General features: G+C 41.0%; 1 protein-coding gene across 6 annotated transcripts in view; it reads right to left on the bottom strand.

The window, feature by feature from the left end:
• LOC122632768 (discoidin domain-containing receptor 2-like) overlaps window positions 1-23,136 on the bottom strand; it is a 76,692-nt gene that overhangs the window by 930 nt on the left and 52,626 nt on the right. For all 6 annotated transcript variants that reach the window (XR_006327944.1, XM_043819935.1, XM_043819937.1 and 3 more), the window contains 7 exons: window positions 19,640-19,773; window positions 13,454-13,559; window positions 10,079-10,310; window positions 4,134-4,589; window positions 1,305-1,512; window positions 667-1,218; window positions 295-392 (listed from right to left, as the gene is read on the bottom strand). Coding sequence is in view for 5 of the 6 variants with exons in the window: in XM_043819935.1 (XP_043675870.1) it covers window positions 295-392; window positions 667-1,218; window positions 1,305-1,512; window positions 4,134-4,589; window positions 10,079-10,310; window positions 13,454-13,559; window positions 19,640-19,751 (1,764 nt within the window). In the remaining variant the exon portion in view is untranslated. The remainder of the gene's footprint in view (window positions 1-294; window positions 393-666; window positions 1,219-1,304; window positions 1,513-4,133; window positions 4,590-10,078; window positions 10,311-13,453; window positions 13,560-19,639; window positions 19,774-23,136) is intronic.

Raw genomic sequence — 23,136 nt, 5'->3', positions numbered from 1 at the left:
ATGTTATCATTCGGATAATAACAAAGAAATAGAGAATGCGTACGTACGTGCGTGCATGTGTGTGTTTGTGTATGTGTAAATTGTTATTTTTAACAATACAAGTATCACAACAATACAAGTATTACAATACAAGTATCGATCTTTCAAATAAAATTGAACATTAAGATGAATTAATATATTTTAAGAAAATCTTATTTTTAAAGAAATTTTATTAAATTCTCTAGTATGCCTACACGATTTGATCGAACAACGTCGACTATTGTAAGGTTAAAATTCGGAAAGACCAATGCTTACCTTCGCACTGCCTCTGGATGACGACTTGGAAAATACGCTATCTTGATCGCTGCTCACGCTAGGCACAGGCATTGGTACCGCGTAATCGTAGGTGGCATCTGCACGATATAGACCACACGAATCTACTTTAATGACTCGAAAAGGAGTATCACGAATACGGTGAATTAATCGTTGGTGGTTATGAATATTATTAAGAAGGAAAGCAGTAGAATAAGAAATTATTTAAAGATTAAGATAAAAATGGGCAAATGTTAAGATAAATTTTTTTTTCACTTATTTGCAATATAATAATTGTAAATGTTGTAAATAAAATATAAAATTCTATTGGAGCCAGAAACGTATGTTTGCCAACGAAGAAAAGTTTCCACTCACCAGATTGTTCAACGCTGTCGTGAAGATCCTTGTTGTCTATAACGACGGTGCTGTATCCGTAATAAGCAGCATGAGGAGGCTCTCGATATTTGTTCTCGTGAAAGGGTTCCTGATACTCGTCCAACCTAACATCCCCCAATAACCGATCATTGAGATCACGTGGTAGGGTCGTTAATTTCGTTCCAGCATACCGATCGTCTAGTTCCTCCACTCTATACGTCATCAAAGAAGGATCCTTTTCCGTTGTTCCATAGGCTGATTCAGGTGATAAATGTTGATGGTTACTCGAAGGAATTGCACTTTTGGCACCCAAGGGACTGGCAAAGTTTTTTCTCTGTCGATGGCGCGACACTATGAGGAAAATAGCAACTGCTAAAAGCAAAATGACTGCTGCTAAAACTCCTATGATTACAGCCATGTATGTAGGATCGTCTTGTTTAGCGACGGGAACTTCGGCTTGCAAGGGATTGTCTCGAGCAGAATTTCGATCACGACTTCGTGGAGCTTCGGTTGTAGGTGGAACTTCTGGAGTAAAATTACCATGTGCGATATCTGCAACATTTGAGGTAGACGATAAAGTGATTAAAAGATTGTAAAAGTTTTGAAATTAGGCGAAGAATAGAATTTGAAAAGCTTACCGGAATCAAAAGTGATTTCACTGATCATTATCCACTTGGCAGCAAAGCTAAACCTTAACTTGACGAATTTTCCAATTCGATGATGAAGTTTGATCGTGATGTTTCTCGATTGTTCAAAGATTTTATCTTCCATATACGAATAGACGATTGGATCGCCAGTGTAATACTTGCCACCCACGCTGAACATGATGCTCACTTCGGAGAACACCTAAGCGAGAAAGAACAAAACGTTGGTGAGTTCTCTTATTCGCTTGTAATCCGCCTACGCCGCTCGCAAGGACGTTAGCAGTCTCGTCGCGTTAACGCAGTCAATCTCAACTCTCGTTAAATCGGCAAATATCGCTTATTAACGCTATTACGAGCGCTTAAAGCGCACTCGATTATGGATATAATCAAAGGCTATTATCGTTATCACCATCGAGCAAGAGAGGGAGCGAATGAGTGAGTGAGCGAGGGAGTGACTGAGAGAAAGAGGGAGAGAAAACGGATAACGACCTTAACGCTGATGCATCAGGATCGAAGAAGCGAATACGCGCGGAATGCTAATTCGGGTCTCTTACTAGTTGAAGAAGATCGTGAAGAGGAGGAACCGACGGATAAACGAAGAGAGATAGCACGAGAACTGGGGCTGGTACGTGGTACACGAAAGCGAAGATTACAAAACCCAGATTATCAAACTCCGTCTAAGATGAGGTTCATGGATTTTCGTCTTCTCCTCAGAAAGATAGAAACACGAACTCGAAGAAGAAAGAAAGACGAAGACAGAAGACTACTGACTACGCTTTGAAGTGCAGTGTCTTTCAGGAGACGTGTCCTATCCGTGCAAGTGGGCACTCGCTTGTTAATAGAAGGAGTTGTTCAGAAGTGGAATGGGTTGAGAAGGTTGCCAACTACTCTTCTCTCTCTCTCTCTCTCTCTCTTTTTACTCTAGGCTCTCCTATACATCTAAGTACTGCCGATTTGCCAGACTACCGGTATTGTATTCGAATACGTGGCGTATCTGTACTCTCCGGGTCGTTGCTTGCCACCATTGTGTATATGAGAGAGAGAGAGAGAGAGAGAGAGAGAGAGAGAGAGAGAGAGAGAGAGAGAGAGAGAGAGAGAGAAAGCTCTCGCGATGCTACCTTACTCCCTTCGAACCTACTCTTCCACCCTTCTTGAAGCCACGTTGCTGAGCGTTCCTACTGCCTACCCAACCTACTAGCTATCCTCCTCCCCTCTTCCACTCATCATGCTCGTTCCCTCTCGCTCGCTTGGTCGCGGCTATACAATCGGCTCCCGGGCTGGGTAATGAGGCGCTCCATTCAAATAAATCTTGATACCGGTAGAAGAGTGTTTCGCGGCCCATTATATAGAGAGATCCCAACGTGAGCTGGAAAATTTTCGCGGAAGGGCCAACCACCGTCGCGGAGAATCCCTACGCGTTAATGCCAACAAGCAAAAGAAGCTTTCTCCTAACTACGGCTCACCCTATCTCTCTCTTTCTGTCTGCCTCTCTCTCTCTCTCTCTCCCTTTCTATTTCGCTCTTTCTCTCTCGTTCTATCTCATTCCAGCTAGCAAAGCCAGAGGCTAACCGTTGTTGCGCCTCGTTAACCATCCTACAACCTCGACCTTGACTCCAACGTGAAAACTGGATTCTATGCCGTACATACCACCCTCGTCTTTTCCGGGCACGGATTAAAGCTCTGCTCTGGATATCTCCTTCCTTCGTATGGGTTTTCAACCCAAGTCTATATTTATGGTTCTTTCTCTTTTTTCTCTCTACCTTCTTCCTTTCCTCGAACTATCATTCTCGCGTAAGCTCCTCCTCCTATTCACGTTTTTCCTTTCTTTCTTTCTCTATTCTTTTCTCTCCCTAGTCCGTTTTCCTTTGGTCGCCATTTTGGTGCAAACGGAAAGTCGCCCGAGGGTCTTCCAATTTCCTCTTCGTCACGCGCATATTATATACTTCTACGTCTGCAGACATTTCTGAACCCGCTGTTATCCGGAAAGTTTCATCGTTCGAATTTTTCGATATTTCCAAGACTTCCGAGGATTGTTCGAAGCAACGACGACGAGCTAGGAACTTCGTCTAACGATAAAGTTTCGTGAAAGTCATGGAAATAATAGGTTCTCTGTGTACGGCGATGGTAAGACGGACGCAAGTAGTATCTTTAATAAGTTAGTAACCAGTGTGAGAATGTACGCGGGTGTTCATTGTTGAACGAGCAAAAAAATGTTGCGTTTGATAGAGAAGATTCGTAAAAAATATTAGAGAAAATACGACGACGTGGAGTTATACCGTTCGTTCTCGGTAAGCATAAAAAGTGGTGGGGAGAAACAGACAGTAAGTTGGTAATAGAAGGCAAAAGGCAAAATACATCAATGATCGTCACTATACGTTCAGGAATTCACTATACGTTCATGAGTCGCGTGTATATTATGCGCGATGTTATCGATCGAAAAGAAAGTTAGCGGGGCAGACATGCGAGAACTTGGAAAGAACGATGAAGTCATCGTGTATATTAACGCGACTAGGAAAATTTAATACATAGACAACCACTTTCGTAATATTTCATGGTTGCGCATGTGACATCATTAGACGTTTTGTTCCTAACTTTTCTTTAGAGTATTTCCCTAATTACACAACTTTGGGAAACATAATCCGATTATTAATTTAACGATAAAATTCATTAACGTTCTAATTAATGTTAACAAACAACTTGTTGTTTTGGGTATTAATTTATAGTATTTTCTATGTCGTGAGAAGTTACTAATATTTTATAATTTTTTGAATCTTATTAAAATTGAAGTTAATCTTCAAGCATGTAATATAGTTTTGAACTCACCTGTACTTCCTTGGTGAACTGATTATTGCAATAAATGTGAACGGCTGAAAACTCTCTGACGTGGTCGAATTCGAATTTGATTTCGAGCGGATGACCCGAACGAGTATCATTCCTCCAGCCGACCCAACCTTGACCACGATCGTAATCGTAGTAGCTCATCTTGAAATTATCCGGGCCGATCTTGCCGTCGGTTAGTTGACCTAATCCTCGTAGAAGCTGACCGTCCCAGTAACCATCGTAAGTAGCATCAAAGAACTCCCAGTTACTTCGCTTGTCTCCTTGAGGCATCGAGTATGAAACGATACCGTCGTTCCAAGGACAACCATATAACTCGACTCTCATGCAAACTGTACGACGATGATAACTATACGGTAGGAATCGCACTTTACTCGCCCACATTGGTGGGTCTAGCTCGTGCTTCGACTCCAGGTAGGTATTCGTGTTACCTTTTATCACCTAAAAAATAAACAACATTTCATCGTTTCACAGTCTTGAATCTATTTTCTGAATTCAATTGAAATTATTTTTCTCAATATTTGTATTTTCTGAATCTTTATAATTATGACTTATACTTGATTTGTTAAAATTTGGTCAATTATCCTTTTAATTTTTTATCTTACCCCAGACAATATTACTTATACCCTATCCTATACAAATTACTAATCACTTTAGTTCGATACAAGGGACGATCGAGTTACGATGTTGTGACAGGGGATTCGAGCAAAAAGATGAGACATATCTCATATATAAAAGAGAGACTCGGATCGGAGCGGCATCACAAAAGATTCTCTGAACTATGTCGGTTATTTCATTTTGAGGATAACGCATCGTTAGAAGAGACAAGACCCGTTCGTAATATTCTTTGAGCGTTCGCGACTTCCCCACTGTCTTCTTACAGAGGAGAAGGATGAAGAAGGAGGAAGGAGAAGGAGGAGAGGAGATTTGTCCAGTTGGCGGCGAGCTGCTTCGAAACAAGGCTCGTTCTATTCGACCGTTCGACCGCGAGCAACGACGAAAAGACTCGCCCTCGCACTACATGAGAAAGGGAGAGATAGAGAGAGAAAAAGAGAAAGATAGAGAATGAAAAAGAAAGAGATAGATAGAAAGAGAGATAAAAATAGTGATGGAAAGAGAGGGTTAGGGCAAGGAGGGAATATCGAGAATTTCTCGAAGAGCGAGAGACCCTTCGAAACAAAGGCTCTCTTATTTCCCACTTACGGTCGACTCGTCGACTCGCTTCTCAGCTCTCGCGTAATACCTACAACCTTCTCACGTATGGTTAATTACGTGAGCGTACTGCACATTACGAGGAGTATACAACCACGTACACGAGTGTCCTCCCTCTCGTTTTCTCTTTCTCTCTTCTTTTTTTTTGCTTTCTTTCCACCTACTCCTAGCACATCTTTCTGTCTATTTCTATCTCTTTCTTCTCTTTCTCTTTCTCTCTTTAGTTCGTATCTTCTCTTTCTCTTTGCCAGTGTTAACGACCCTATTATCGTCGTTCGCGAGACATCGGTATTTCTACCATTTCCTCTCTCTCCTTTTAACATTGCCATTCGTACTCGTACATGTAACACATTTCGATAAGATTCCAATTGAAACGTTTCGTACATTTACTTCAAAACATTATCGTTCTTTTTTCAAAATTCCTGTTTTTTATTTATTTTATTTGACTTTATCCAATGCAATCGAACACTTGTCTTATAAATTATTGGAAAATTGCAAGAATTTTAAATCATGATACGTTCGAGTTGATTTTTATCTTATTAGAAATAATGCTTATATTTAATTTAATATGAACGTAAAGAAAAAAAAATTATTGAAAAATCTACATCCCTAACGTTAAAAAAAGATCTTTATCCTTCTCCATAGCTCGATGTTCGCTTCTTGTAAGGTGTTTCGTGCTCACGAGACTGGTTCGTAGCAAATTCCGAACAAGTCGACGACAGGAGCTACCGTCAGCTACCTGTCCTCATCGATGCAGCAGAAACGCGAGGAAAACATTAACATAAAATGGGCGTTGGTCTTGAGCCACGCCTACCTCTTTGTCGCATCGGCACTCTTTTTCTCTGGAATTTGTCTACCGAAAATCTCGGCGAAGATGGAAAGAGAAAAAAAGAAGAATAAAAGATTCAAGAGGAGGAAGAAGAAGAAGAAGAAGAAGAAAAAGAAGAAGGAGGAGGAGGAGGAGAAGAAACGTCAAGAAACGCGAGGAGAGAAAGGGGAGGAAGAAATAATTTAAGAAGCGATATCAGAGGAAAGTCTTTTACTCTGAATCCGTTTGCGGCTTCCCTCTTTTCATCTCTTTCTTTCTTTCTTCTTCTGGCTCTCGCACTCCTTAGCGTGGGAGGGAAGATAAATATCGAGATTATTTATTTTTCCTGGCGGCCGCGCGAACGGCCCGACGACTCGTAAATGCCGTCGTATTTTTGCTCTCTCGTGCAAGTCCACCCTCTCCGAATTCGCGGTTGATATTTACGAAATTATCTTCCGGGAGAAAAAAGGAGAGAAGTAGAAAAAGAACGGAGAGTGTGTATGTGAAAGAGAGAGAGAGAGAGAGAGAGAGAGAGAGAGAGAGAGAGAGAGAGGCAGAGGAAAGAGAAAGGAAAAGAGAAGAAAAGAAAAGTGATACAGGGACAAGTGAAACTTCTCGATTGGTATCTTATCGAGATATCCCACAGGTACGAAGTAATGGCTCGAAAAGAATAAAACAAGTTAAACGTATCTCCGTTCTCTGAAGCACTCTCCTTTCACAGAATCCACTATCGATTCTCGTCTGATTCCAACCATGGATAAACATGTGAAACTAAAAATATGAAGGTGCAGTTGGGTCTCTAAATTGTGTAACCGACGAGAGGGACATTACATCGATTTTAAAAGAAATATCTATTAGTAAAAATATATGTTTCTTTAAGGGTAATGAAAAAATTAGATAAAAACTTTTAAAAAATCATTAACATTCTGGCTCTTCAGAGAAAACACACGAAAAAAGTACGTACAGTACCTACATCTAAACTTTTTTCATTGCAATTAATGGCAAAAACTACATTTTAAACTCAACCCTCTTTTTTCCCTTCATTTTTTATGTAATACATAAATCGAATTCATACGGGTTTCAATGGAAACGGCTCGTTTCTTTTGACACGTTTTTACTTGGTGTATGGATCGATATCGCGCGACATGAATGTACTCAGTCTGAATTAAGGTTTCAGAAGGTATTCGCTGACTGAAGACGCACACACAAAGTTTTTACTCGTGTCAGAAAATAATTACCGAATTGCCGTCTCGGACGCCTACATGCGGACCGCCAGGAATGAAGTCGTTTTCTGTATTTCTACTTTGCCTTCGTCGCACGTGTATGAGTATCCGCGTATGTAGGTATGTGCACAAGTACATACCCTTGCCTCGTAGATTTTTCTTAATTTCCTTTAATAGTCCGTGAACACGACTCGCTGACAGCCGTACCGGTTATATTCTACGAAGGTCGAGCGTCCTCGAAAGAACGCTCGACGATCGTACGTACGATAAGGACGAACGTCGTTCCGTAATTAAGCGACGAGAAACACGCACACACACTGAGAAGGATGTTTCTCTCAGCGGGAGGGAACGTACCGCGGGGACGCAAATTTCTGCGGATTTATACTCGTACTTTTCTCTCTCTCTCTCTCTCTTTCTTTCTTTCTTTCTTTCTTTCTCTCTCTCTCTTTCTCTCTTTCTTTCTTTCTCTCTCTTTTTCTTTCCCTCCCTCTTTCTGTTTCTCTCGTATCAACCACTTGGGTGGGCCCAACCTTCTTTTATCCTTTCGAACTGGTGTCCTCGAGAAAGCCATACGGACTCCTGCAGGTCGTATCGATCCTTGATAGAGACCGTGCCCCTAACTCCAAGAAAACATTTTACTATCTATCATGTAATAAAAAGAAGCAATCCCTATATTCTTGTTTTGAGGAAAGTATTTTCAATTATTGTCGAAAGTTTTTGCTTTTCATTCAAGCGTAATCGCGTCTTTATGATTAAAAATAAATTATTATTTACTATAAGATAGATACACAATAATTGGATCCTCGTTAATTGTTGCGCGATAGAATTCATTCATGGAAATGATCTGAAGTAATGTAACAAGAATATCAGATTTGAAAACGTTAACGATTCGAATCATTGAACATGTAAAATAATTATTGAGAGAAATATTGTTTAAATATAATTAGTACATAGTTACATGCTAATTAAAATTATTCGTCATTACTTAAGCTCGTAATTATTCTGCGAAATAATTAACAGATGATTTTAGAAATGAAAATAAATATGCTTAACTGAATCGACGGATGAAAGACCTTCACCGAGTTTATGAATAAATGAGAAAAAAAAAAAGGCGTGGAAACAAGGAAATCTATATCGAAGCATAAAGGGCATCTCTGGAGAGTCGTGATCCCTTTAGAATTTCGCAGTTCGTGAGATTCGTGGAGTACTTCGGTATGGCCTCGCCTATTCAGACAGGTACGTTCTATATAGGTGAGTTGAATATCGTCTGACCCGTGTGCACGCGACGACCTTCCCTTCCCTCGTTTTATTGATCCACCCTCCTATACAAATAAGCTCGAGGCAGCCCTCTTTCGTACTAACTCCCGAGGAAAACCTCTTCAACGATCGGACGCTTTACGTTTTTTTTTTCTTTTTTTCTTTTTCTTTCGATACGAATTTCGAGATATCTCATGAATTCTGCGCATGCGCAAAAAATAATTCCTTCCAGCATGAATCTAATCTAATAAAGTCTCTTTGTTATTTTACTGTTTGATAAGAAAACGTATGACATGAGAGTGCACAATAATGTTATTTCTATGTTGCGTGGATTATGAATAAAATACAACATGAATAATTTTCCAATTCATCCTCTGGTTTTGATATCGATGTATAAACTAAATTTTATCGATGTAATGGACGTATTTTGCTTCAACAAATATGGACACCGTAGAGCGAATATGTAGATTAAGCTCAGTGAGAATTGCGGAACAATCGGATCCATTTACAAGCTCGAGTAGAGCAAGATCGGCTCAGTGAGTCCACTACACTTCTACGAGATTGAAGCGTTGTCCAACCAAAAGCTGATAAGATCTCTTCTATATATTCATGATACATTGCAGACTTCCCACGAACAAATCGATACGAAGTATCGTTCCTTTGGTATTATAGAGAGTACAATAAGGAATCGTTATTTCTAGTACGATATAAAATCGTGGAAGAAGTTTTCAGCTTATTTGTCAGATAGTGCTTTTAAAATTGCTGGTAAAATCACGGGATATTGTATTGTCTACTTAATTAAGGAGCTAGTAGATTTCTAGTTACAAATCTATTCCAGTTAAATGTTGAAAAAAAGACAGAGAAAAAAAGAGTGAGAGAGAGGGAGAGACAGACAGACAGAGATAAAGGAAAAGCGTACATCTCTGGAAAATAGCGTATTACATTGAAGATTTACGTCTTGTTAATGTCACGCTTTAGTTGCTGCCCGTGGTCGGCCTTTAGACTCGTGGACAACGCTACAAATCATTCTCCATAATCCGCGCACACGTACGCACGCACAGCCATTTTATGCACATTGCCCTCGACTAAATTTAACCTCTATCGTACTCCCTCTCGCATTTAACGTGACTCTATTCGGATAAATTACTATAACTTCGCCGATCGATTTGAATTATTCGTTCGTCATAAAAGCTTGTGGTCACTTATTCGAAGTATGGCTACCGAATGGTCTCTAGAGGGACAACGATAGTAATGCTAATAGGATATAAAGAAGACGATAAATGTATTTGAAATATTCAACAAAATTATTCTTGAAATAAATATTTGATCGTACGAATAACAATGGTATGAAATTTAAACAATTTTTCTTAATGATCATCATAAACTATGATCTATTAAACAATAAGAAAAATATTTCACAAATGACTCACTTCCTCGCCACGAACATCCCTATAGCGGACCCATTTGCCAAGTTTAGGCCTCCAATATTCCAGAAGATAGGCTTCCGAATATTCCACGCCTTGTCCATTTCCAAATCGACCTTGAGTACCAGTACCCGTGATCATATGGACTGTGTGTAAATCGATTTCCAGCCATTCGCGTGGTTCAGTTGTGATCTGTTGCTTCGGGCACCAAGCACCACCGTGACTTTCTTGGCGTAACCTGGAAAAAGCAAATATTTTCTTTTAAGATCAAGATAACCTCTTATTTTCTCATCTCCTCTGTCTCCTTTTTACTTGTTCGACTTAAACGTTTGATCGATTGGTCTAAGACAATGTATCTTTTTGCGAGAAATCGTGGATAGAAAAATAAATAAAGAAAAAAGGTTGAATAAAAGAATTGCGAACGGAAGCGATGTGTGCATCATCGAGAAGAGGAAGTCGCATAAATACGTGATCGTCTTCCTGGCCGACGGATAACCGTCACCTTGCTGGATGAGGTGGAGTTGATACGGGGGAGTGAAATTATAATTTATCGATCGTGCCGAGCCACCGGATGACATGAATTAAAGATGAGGTGGCACCATCGCGAGAACGACGACGACGACGACAACGACTACGACGACGACGACGACGACGACGACGACGACGACGACGACGACGATGGTGAAGCCACTTCGAGCTGGCTAATAATTGTATTCGCACATACCTTTCACGACACTCAGACACTCAGAGGAGCGTGCTCTTTACCGAAGAATCCTTCGAACGATTCGAGTACCTTTGGAATAATCCTTTGACAAACGATTGGAATGTCCTTTGTGAAGTTAGCAGTGAATAATCAGCAGGTACTCATATGAAGTATCTCTTCGGAAGAATTTCACTATTCAAAATGAAAGAATACGTTTACAATTAGTTCGATAAGATTTATATACATATTGACAAATATATACTTATTCAATTTTGTGGAATTAATAAAGAAAATACAATGTGAAGACAAGAACGAATTAGACGAATTATTCACCGCAAAATTCTTTTGCTCTGAAGAAAATTAAGCATCATTCTTTCTGTTTCTTAAACTTTCTCTTCCTCTCCATCTCTCCGTCTCTCTGAAATGTAAGAACTTGAAATTTTGCTTTGACGAGAAGGGCAGTAAAAGCGAGTACACGGTGCGAAGTCGCGGAGTTGGAAAGGAAGGAAGAAAAAGGAAAAAAAAAGAGAGAAAAAAGTGAAGGAAAGCGGTGAAACGGGAGGGATGGTGGATAGAACGAAAAAGAGAGAGATACACAGAGGGAGAGAGAGAGAGAGAGAGAGAAAGTAAAAGTGAGGGGAGAGAGGAGATACAGGATAGAGAGTGAAAGAGAGATAGATAATATGCACCACCGTGAAGGACCATAACTCATAGCCCATTAAGAGAGCTCGAACTGTCTGGCTGCCACTTTGATACAGTCCAGGGCATCAAAGACATTCCGCGTACGCGGCACCCGCTCCACGATAAATCTCAGAACGGACGATTACGTTGCGAGTAGACTCTGCCTGGAGCTGCCACGTTGGCGAAATCGGTGCGAGAAGCTTTTGAGAGAACTAGAGAGAGAGAGAGAGAGAATGAGAAAGGGAGGGAGAGAGAGAGAGAGAGAGAGAGAGAGAGAGAGAGAGAAAGGGAGAAAGAGAGAGAAGAGTGGAGTGAGTTACTCGATTATCGGGAGAAACTGTTTGTCGAAAGCACGAACGTGCCAGAAGTCGAGCATACGCTAGGATATATAATGGACGTCGAAATCCAACGTGTTTCTCCACCAGTCGCGAAAACTTCGAATCCGTCTGACGAAGGAGAAGAGGAAGACAAGGTATGAGAGAGAACTTTCGAAAACAGAAGGTACGTTTCTAGCTGAAAGGATTTATATAGTATATAACGTCGAATCCTCGTGATTTCGTTTATTTGAATAAACGGAAAAGTTAGATCGAAGATTTTAATTTCTCTATTCTTTTTAGAATGTGTAACGTATCGTTTCATTCATGGATTGTCCCGTTTAACTAGAATACACCGAGCAGTATCACCACATGAATAATCCGGTCGTGATACAATAAGTATCGCTCGTTAACACGTTAAGTTTGCTCTCGTAGCATCATGTAACTTTAATGAAGACATCTTTCCTTATCATGAAAATCATTACCTTTATGGACTCGTTTAGGCTAAAAATGATGGGAGGAATGGAGGAGCGAGGTATTGGTAAAATGGTGTGGCGATCAAGAGATAGTATTAAAGTGTGTACAAACAAAGTTTAAATATGGGTATTTTAGGGTAAATGGAAGGCGTAGAGGTAAATAGGGTATTCACCGGGAAGCCTGTAGCATCGTAGAAGCCTTATAAGGGCTCGTTGAAGGAGGTCTAGACGGGTCTAGTAGGAAAAGACTGCGTAGGAGCGAACGATATCGGTATTGCATTCACGGGGCTTTCTTCGTGTCGCCAATACGAGTGCCACAAAAAACGTCTTGTCCTTCTTTTTCTAACGCTACCGCATAACCTACTAATGCGCTTTCGAGCTTTTCGAATAAAAATCGACGAGCTTTCCAACGATAGGATAAAAGTACTTCTCGTTTGCAAGAAAAAATTCAACGCGGATATGTGTAATAAAATGGACTTAGGAAGAGATTAAAATTTGATATATTACAACGTACAAATATATATACTCTTTTGAAAAACCGTATGAAAAAAAGAAAAAAAAAAGAAAAGTGACATCACACAATTAATACATATAATAAATTAAACTTCAGTAATAAAAAATGGTCAAATAAATGGTCGATGTAAATAAAAGTACGAGCCATTGAGAGAAAACACACCACACCGTAGGTGGTCCAAACGACCCTTTGTATCACGTAACGGACTTTGTTGCGTTCCTTCCTTTTTTTTCTTTCAATGGTAATTAACTCGCACGTATAATCAAAGGACTAGGTATGAGGAGGGTATAAGCATTTAGGGCGTCTAAAGAGCTTTGAAGCTGGCCGATACAAATGATTCAGCATGCGGGACTCAGCATCCCAGGCGTCATTAATCCTCATTGCTAGTTGACGGCCACAGTAGACGTGCAGTTTACTAGTATGTGATTGATATGATAACCGACTCTCAAGATAGATCCTTACCTATTTCGACGACGTTAGAAGGGTATGACGAACGTGTCATCGATGAAGCGACATCGTTTCTCACATATCTATACCGGCTAACTACCGACCAAGTAAGGAAAGAAGTGCTTCTTGACGGTCGATCGATAATACGATATTCTTTTTTTATATCTTATTGTATTGCTTCGAGCAACGTGAGCGTTCTATAAGAAAGTATCGAAGAGGGAAAAAAGAATATACTACTCTACTCACCGACCATGATGGGGTCCAACGTTTCCGCTATCAAAACTCGAGCTGGCTGTAATGTCGGCATCTGGGATCGCCCTGGACTCCATTCCTAAGGGTGCGATGCATTGTGCTGAAAACGAAAAAAAGGGAGATTCGGTTACGCACGCTTCCGCGACACTCCTCCTTTGATCAATATGATTTTCTGAAAGACTTTTATAACACGCGATACCTATGATCGATCTTGTTCTAAAAATAGTCACTATTTCTATAGAAGGTATCGTTCGAGAAGGATGAGAGAACTTTGATTCGTTAACGGTACTTTTAAATCGCCACTTATCCTAGCTCGAATTTTCAGTACATCAAAGAGACGTTGATTGCTCCGCACGTCGAGATTACCGCGCGAGAAAGTTCTCAGGAAAAACGGATAATATTGGTGGCGTCGGCTCAATTCGCTCTCGTAAACTCGATAAATTCAAGTAGGAAATCCAACTCCGACTGGCTGTAACGACAGCTGTTTCCTGAATCATCGCCAGGCACGTCAACGATTATCGAGCTCGTTTACTCGTGCAACGACCTTAAATCCACAAACTTTCTTCCCTCCCCTTCCCCGTGCACTTTCTCCTACTGAGTTTTCTGTCCCGTCACGGAAGGCTGCCGAGACCACGTAAATAAGTGAGCTTGTAAATGTCTTTTTTTTCTTCTTCCTCTAAGAGAGTCGCCAAAAACTTGGAATGCGAAGAAATAAAATTTCATTACCACTTATAACATTTCATCTTTTTTAAAAAAAAAAGTATCATCATTTAATAAAACCCTTTGAATTAGTTCTCTCTATTTTCCGACGTTTACTCTGCGGAGGAGGCTCTATTTACGGTTTACTTTAAACGACGCTGAAAAAATAAATCCAGTATTAAAATTCTTGACAAAGATGATGAAAAAGAAATAAGAACTTTGGTTCTCTTTGAAAGGCAACCAGTAAAAGTACAACTTCTGAAGTATCGTAGTACGACAGGAACATCACAAAATTGCTTGTTTAACGTAATTGAAATTATCCTGATGTATTTTACGGGGTTAAAAATTCCAGGGGAATACTACTTCTTAGACAATTTTCTTAAGCCTCCGTACAAAAATGGGATTTCGCTTAGGGATAACAAACGAACTTGTGTCTTCTTGTGGAAGGCAGGTTCGATTCCTGTATTTATAGACATCCTGGAAAGGAGGTAAAGAGAGAAGGGGAGAGAGAGAGAGAGAAAGTACTAGAAGGAAAAGAAAAAGAAGAAGTAAGTTATGCGACGTTTGGCCCGCCTCAGCCACTCGTTCGGTCACCATAACTCTCGAGAAGTGACAGCTCCGAACGGAAGGGTGGGCACCGCCCTCATCCATCCGCGAGAAGAGGGAAATTGAATGCCCTTGCAACCCTCTTCGCGAGATTCTTCTTCTTCCTCCTTCTCTTCTTCTCTTCTTCTCTACTTCTCTTCTTCTTCTTTTTCATCTTTTCTCTTCCGCTGTCAAACTGATAAGCGCTTCCCTCTGAAGAAGGCTTTTCGAATCTTCGTATGTTCTCGAAGAAGGCATTTTCTATGAGACAAGAGCACCCACTCTTTACTCCCTATTCTTTTTTTTCTGTTGTACAAAAAACTGATGTACAGAAAATCCTAGAGTAACAAAATATACCTACAATATTTTCGACAAGGTTCATTCAAATTTAATTGCTAAGTCAACCATTGCTAATTATTAAGTATATTTATTAAGTTGTTCGTTAAGCTCGAATCGATCGAATATTGAAAATAAATGATATAATTTTACTGATAAATTTTGAACTGAAAAATGTCTCGGGACAATATTTGTTTTCCTCCTGAACAAATTCAGAAATGACGAAGTCAGGAATGCGATATACTAAGAAAACGTTTATGAAGGTGCTAATTATTTGAAGCAACAGGATCGCCGGCTTTGCGTTTTCTATGCCACGAAGGAAGGTGCCCTTTTTCTGCCTGCGTCAGAGTAAAATGGCTGAAGGAAATGAAGTGAGGGAAAATTTTCACAACGCCCTGGGTTCTCTTTTCCTTTCTCTCTCTCTTTCTCTCTCTTTCTTTCTTCTATCTCAAGCGGATTTAATAATTTCGCCTTGGCCCCTTGCCTTTGTTAACTCGGTGATTATTATTAATGACTGTGTACGCGGTCCAGACCGTGGTCTTCGTTCTCCGTCTCTTTCACCCTTCCTCCTTTTACATGTTTTCCTCGTTCAACGGCGTGAATGTAAATTAATTACCTACTCTCTCGATCTTAGCGAAAAACATATTAAGCGGCCTGCCTTATTACGCCGTGATATTAACGTATAAATCATGTCTTGCTTTAAATACTACCCACAAATGTTTTCTCTTTCCTTTTTTGAGGTACAGAAGAAAGTTCCTCAGGCACGAAACGTGCACGATCGATCGGCTCTGTTCTTTGCGATAATGCGCTTTCACTGTTTCACAAAAATTCATTAAGATTAAAGATAACTTCAATTTTTTTCCATCTAGGGATAACATTTCTTAAATTCAAACTCTTAGGATATAATGTATTAGCACGAATTCAACAACGAGAAAGAATGGAAAAGTTCTTTCTTCGGAAACAAAGAATAAAATCGTTCGTTAAAAGAGACACGAATTTTTTTCTTCTCTAATATGAATAATAGACGTAATGGCTTTTCCTCGGTCGTATTATGCTACTGTCTAACACTTTATTCGCTTAACAAAATTAGCAGGTGCCCACCTGCTGCACTGTATTTTCCATCTCCCTTTCTATCTCTATCTCGTTCTGTTTCACCGAGAACACGGAACCCCTTTCGTGCGGGCCAGTGAAATTAGAATGAATGTTTGGAAGAGCGATGACCTCAAAAGAAGTTCATGCTTTCCCTCTGGGCAACGTGGTCGTGTTGTAGTGCTATCTCTCCCTCTCTCTCTCTCTCTCTCTCTCTTTCTCTCTTTCTCCGTGTGTCTCTTTCCCTCACTTTCTTTCTCTCCATTCGTGCCCATTGTCGAGGTCCAAGGGAGCCATTTTCGCCTCTTTCAGGAAAAACAAACAGCCTCGGCCGTAGGTTGTTGGAAGGGAAAGGTAGTAGTGGCGTTAGGTGGTGAACCGAAGGCGCATGCTCTTTGTCGTTTCTCTTTCTGGCGCCGCGACGGCTGGAAAAACGGAAGTACTACTTTTACGCGACCCTTCCGTCCCTCCTCAGGCGTCCTGCTGCCCGAGCCTTTTCTTCCATCGGTCCTTTTACACCCTTCTCCACAAGATCCCTTGGGCGAACCGACCCGCCCCTCGTCAGACTCGAAATCACCGTCTCGAGTTGCATGCGTTGCTTACCTCTCGAGGGGACGCGAGACGCCAACCCCTTTGTGCCGAGCGTACCATGTGTTTTGCGTTTGCCTTCGTGGCCTGGATTTATGAAAATACTCGCTCTACTCGCGACGTAAATCGTGCTTATTAAGAATACCGAGATATTGTATCTTCCTCTCGGGTATTCTCTTGAATATTTTTTTTTATTGAAATTGTTGAATTTATTTAGTCCCATAATATACGAAGAATAATAGTTGCGCTAAAATTGTGCTCATGGAAATACGGAGTTAATAGAAGTTCGAATTTAGTACGAAGGTAGTGCTAACAGTCAACTTTCACAATTAAATTAGGCCTACTGTTATCAGGTAATTACGTAAGAGTCTCGGGAGTCATCTAAATAGTAATCCAACTACTTGCTCTAGCTTGGAAACTTTCCTAATTATGATTACTGATAATATTCCCAGCGCAAGAAACTCAGCTAAAAGCTAAGATCGACCGGTTGACCCGGATCAAACTGCTATAATGTCAGAGCGAACGGTCGAACGATAACGCTATAATCGTCAGATTGTTATGTTAATGCGTCAAAGAGCAAGCTGATAATTTCGTATCCAACGGCTGCGGATCTAATGGATTTGCGAATAATTGAGGAAGGAGACTGGGGAGAGTTGGAATGAGAGGACGACGACTCGAGGGATGACAATAGCATAACGTGCGCGTGCGTACGTGCGAGAGAGAAAGAGAGATAGAGAAAGGGCTTTTCGCGTAACGGTTCTCCATCCAGGACACGCGCTCGTCATGTCAGTCCGACTGCGTGTCGTCGACGCGATGGAAACTCCTATGCACGTTCGTGCAATCATCCACCGCACCGTGCACAAGCAAACATAAGTATGTACGTGTATGAGTATTGTTAGCCCAAGTACATGCTCTGTCTCGGTCTAAACCCGTGCCTCATATCTAACCTACGCCTACATTGAGATTTACTTGGTTGTACCACGACACTAAACAAATACGCTTACGAATATGGATACCCATATCTACTTTAATATTTACCGTGCGTGCTCACACACCTATAAATCTATAAACAATATTCTGGAATCTAATGAATTTCTATTCATGTTTCATTGATTAACGAAGAGTAATAAGTACCATTGAATCTTCGTGTTTGAGTTTGATCCGATTAGAACTCCGCTTAAAGCTTTCCCTATTGTGAACCACCATAGTACTGGATTTGTGTTTCGTGTATAACTTCTCTCACATCTATATTTCTGATGGCGGACTCATTTTCTGATTTGATAAGAAAGATTTATCGAAGTATCGCGAAACATAAAGAATAATTTGTAACGCGGAAGATCAATGATAAATTACGAAAAATATCTACTGCCAATTATTCTGAAATCGAACACTCCATTGAAAGATTCACAACAGAGGATGATGAGTAATAAATTCATATTAGTGGAGCACGTAGAGGGAAGCAGTTCGTGTCCCCCGAAAGCAACAACCCCTCTGAAACGTTTCTGCACGATGTACATGCATAGCAGAACGCGTTCGCCGCTTGCAGACCGCAATCCAACCGACGGACAACATGTTTATGTATCGCCGGTAACATTAACATTGCAATTTATGCGCGCTTTAACTGCGTACCCTTCTACCCGAAACTCCTCCATTCTCCCGTCTCTCTCTCTCTCTCTCTCTCTCTCTCTCTCTCTCTCTCTTTCATGTATGCATAGGCGTACTCACTTTTGCTCGATTTCTTTCTGTCTCTTTCCGAACCGAGTTGCTTAACACGACCGCGAACTTACTATCGTGGTTCAACGTACAACTTTACTCGGCGTGGGTTGCTACGGGGGTGGGACAGAGGATGGAGGGTGAAAAGCGAGAATCACACTCTTTGGGTTGTCCGTAGTGTTTCGGTTCTTCTCGCAAAGCCTTTGAATTCGTTTCGTCGATGCTATTTATATTTCGGCATACGCGCGTGCCACAGAGAGTTCGTTTAATTCGTCTTCCACCCCCGCCCTCTTCTTGTCCGGTTAAGCGTTCGCCTCGACCGAAATACGCCGCCGGCGACGATAATCGTGACGCGTTTCGTTCGTCGCTGAACGAGGCTTTCAAAAGTATCTTTCTTTTATTTTCTTTACATTTCTTTCCTTTTCGTTTTTTCATTTGTGGAACTAATACTGAAAATATTTATAGGGATGTAAATTTCACGGAAGGATATCTTTACGAATAGACCTCGTTTTATGCTTATTTCAATAAATAATACTTATTCTTACATGTAAAGTTGGATGAGTAATGAAGCAAGAATAAATAATAAAAAAAGAATAATAAAGAAAGAATACTTCTTCTACATATTCAAATGAAATAATTTCGTTTCCTTTTTTAAAGCCCATCGGGGATGTAAATAATCGACATATGAAACATTTTCAGTCGTTCAAATTGTTCTTTCAAGAATGTTGCGCATATGGAACAACTTCAACTCGATCGATCTCCATACTCTTCGATATCTAAGTTTCCAGCACGATTTTGTGATGGAAAGAATCTAAAAAGCCTTTTTCACGTGCGACTTGACTGAATGCCCGTCGAATACTTTACAAGTTTCCCAGGTTGTTTGCTTAATGCGTACGAGGGTGGCTCAGCGAGAGGAAGGTTCTCGTTGCCCATGAAGTCAATGGAATGGAAAGCGTGTAAAAGCCCGAAGCTGAGGTTTAAACGCAACCCACAAGGATCACCCTACAACGAGCCACTTTTGCCTGTTTTTATCGTATCGAAGGAGAATGTTAAAGGCAGCTTCGGAATTATGACTTTAAAGATAAACACGGTGTTATAAATTTGGTTAAAAATGGAGAACTCTAGTAAAGATAGTGATCGCTCGTAAAATCTTTCGATTCCACTACTTACATATGTCTATAGATCGTCCAGGCGAACAGGATAAAATAAGAAGTAAAATCTGTAGGAGCCAGGTTCTCAGGTAACGCGAGTCCATATTGATGTCACTAAAACTCGTAGTCATCGAACCTTCATAACCGCTACTCCTGAAAAAGAAAAGTAAAGATTAAAAATATATAAGCTTATATAACATGAATATAGGTATGCGATCATTTTCCGTGCTCTGAGCAAGAAGTAGACTATGTATTTAATTTTTTCTTAATATCGTTACTACTCAAACTTATTTAAATTTTATTGAAAAATGTCATGTTCAATCTGATTTCGATTCAATACATATTGTCTATCGGCAATCTTTATTACTCGCAGGAACCAAGCACGATTAAACAAGTAAGATGCTTCTTCCTGTATAACTCAAAGGAAGAGGGAGAGTTTAGCAGTTTCTTGAGGTCAAAAAAAAAAAAGAGGTAAGGGGCCCCTTCGGCAGCCCTCGTACTTTTGCCAGGGTGAAATGGTACGCTCGGTATCGGACAGATATACGAGCGGCGTAGCAGCTATGGACAAAGAGCTACATTCACGCCAGCAGCCATTACGCATCATTATCGAGATTAGGATCACCAGTTCGAGAAAAGAAGAGAGAAAGAGAGAGAAAGAGTCGAAGAAGCGGGTTGCAGTAGAGCCTGAATTCTTCTACGAGCTTATATGTATTCGAACGGAAGAAGAAGGAGAAGGAGAAGAAGAAAAGAAGAAAGATGGAGAACTCAAGAAGGAAGGCCAAACTGTATTTTATTCTTGGTGGTGCCGTCTTGGCGCGGACTAAGAAAAAAGTCACAAAGTAGGAGAGTGAGTCAAGGGAGGTACCTTCAACGGGGAATGGAAGAGGTCTTACTTTTTGACCAATTAACTTGAGTTTCGTTGGCCACGTTCATTCCGATGCTTATCCACTGAGTTTAGGAAACCGCTTTCTATGTGTTTCTGTTACCTAACATGTCAAGAAAAACATGTCTCAGACGATGTGATCTTTCTTTTTTTGGATCGCGAATTCGTCGAAAGCAAAGATTTACGAGACACGTCCGGTAGTCAATCGAGGCAATTTCTCACGATCAAAATCAGACATCGTTAAGTGACAATAGTCAATTTGCACTTTTTGACAAGAATTTGTACGACGTGACTATTGGGATTTGCAGGAAATATCATATAATATTCTGAGACGGTCGATTGAGATATCGTTTTGCAGTGGTGGTTACTCGCGTCGGTACCAGTGTCGACGATGGCGCGATCACAATGCGAAGGAGATCGATTAGCCGACACGGTAATTAAGGTCCTAGGGTTCATCCAACCTAGAGGTCTACTCGAGTAGACTAGTCGCCTCTGTTGGAGACGTGCGTTCCACTTGGAACCGGTTGAATCAGCTCGCAGACGATCGATCCTTTGCTTCTGCGAATATCGTTCCTGTTATCCTAACGATACTACGACTGAATTACGACTCTTCTCTCTATCATTTTATCAAGATCGAAGAAACCAGTCGACAATTTTGCTTTGATGGAATTTTACCGAATACTATCACGATCGTGAACGTTAAAATGAGATTTTTACGATCGTTGAAATTGCTACGTCACATTGCCATTACTTATGTGTTCCATTCATTTCAACGAAAACACGACACTTTCAGAAATATCCAAGATCGAGTACTCGGAACAGAGAAAGAATTTTTCCTAATGCCACCTCTTGAAACGGCGGCGACGTTACGTCTAGCGTAAAACGTTCACGCGATATGCTTCAAGAGTGAGGAAGAAATTACGTGGATTTAGAGTCCCGTTTGTTCGAGCTTCGTAGCACGCTTCGTACGAAACGTACACCTCCATCTTTCATCCGCTCGAGCAAGTCTTACCGTTTGCTCTACCGCTTTACCACCATCGCGACTACCAACCAGCACTGGAGATTACAAAACCTTTTACCAAAAGGCTCTTACTTACATAGTAAAAACGCATAAAAGACTTTAGATGTATGTTTAAGTGAGCTTACTTAGACATTTTCAAAGAAAAAAAAAAAAGAAAGAAAAGAGAAAGAAAAATATCGACGTTGATAAACGGAAATAAAGTTTACTAGTATTCGTAATTTTTCAAGAATCCAAAGAGACGTAAAATAAAACCGCAAAGTCTAATTACGAGTGGTCCTTTGACTACCGTATGGCATAGGTGTGGATACTATGGTGTGGTACCGCTGCTGGCACTGATGTTTATCTTCAAGCACGAGCGATGGGATGGCCAAGATGGCAGAGCGTGTCTCTCCCATTTATTCCTCGCGCAAAACCGGTACGGCTTGTCCACCGGCAGGACGAAAAAATGAAAACGCAGTAGTCCATGATCCAGCCGGAGGATAGTAACTCCCTTTCTACCATCCCTCTTTCTAGATTCACACACCGTATGGTGCAGAGCGTTAGATCAAAGTCTCCTTCGTATTAATTTTCACGAAAGTCGGTACTTCGAGTTGTAGGTAATTTATCGAACAGACGTTCTCGACTAAATCGTTGGAAACTCTTTCATACGATCTCTCTCTTTCTCTCTTTACCTTAACGCCAGCATAGCCATTCCATAATTCAACCCAAATATTCGCCTACATTCCTTTGCACCCTTGCTTTTAGAAGGCTAGCTACAACGAGCGTGTATGTGTGCTTGTCTGTGAGCCAAACTTTATCACTATAGAAGTCTCTGTATTCTCCAGCATACTGTCTTTCTCTTTTCCCCTCTCTTACCAACACATGCTAGTCTACAGATGCGGGTTATAAGAACGTCGACGTACAATGCACGCGACTCCAAGGCTGACCCTGGAGAAGGAGAACGAAGAGAAGAAAGGTGGTGGTAGTGGTGGAGAGGTAACGAGGGTTGGGTGTTGGTGTCCCTCTGGAAGAGGGTCGGCTGGGGAGGCGGTCGGTGTAGTAGGGCCATGAATTATGCAGTTCGCCGCGGGCTAGAGCCTCGCAGGAGGATAGACCGAGGGATGGGGGGGCAGGTATGAGGCCGTGCTGTAGTGGTAGGGGTTGTTAGAAAGAGAGAAACGTTGAGAACGAGATAGAAGAGATAGAGGAAGAGAGAAGAGAGAGAGAGAGAGAGAGAGAGGAACAGAAAGCAAAAGGTTGGTACAAAGAGAGAGAAGGAAAAGAGAGAAAGAGAAAGATAGAAAAGTGGAGGCTATACTTACTCGGTCCAGAGCCACTTTACCCTTACCACTCTCCCTACTACCTTTCGGCTCTTTTACCCGACAAACTCCACCTGCGCCTCTAGCTTCCAACGCTTTCGACCACGTCCGACCCCATCATTCCCCCTTTTCCTTCTTCTCCAACCCGACACTTTGACTCGGCCGATTGAAATTTTCATACCGATACGTCTGCCGGCCCAGTTTATGTTCCGAATAGGGCTGAAATGCACGTCCGCAGACACTTATAGCAACTTCACGTACTCTTTTTCTTTTTCTTGCCTTCTTTTTCTATAGACTTCTTTTTCTATAGTTCT

Source organism: Vespula pensylvanica, chromosome 11 (assembly GCF_014466175.1).
Source record: "Vespula pensylvanica isolate Volc-1 chromosome 11, ASM1446617v1, whole genome shotgun sequence".
Lineage (NCBI taxonomy): Eukaryota > Metazoa > Arthropoda > Insecta > Hymenoptera > Vespidae > Vespula > Vespula pensylvanica.
The sequence above is the reverse complement of the archived record's forward strand: the minus strand, read 5'-3'. Positions and strand labels throughout refer to the sequence as shown.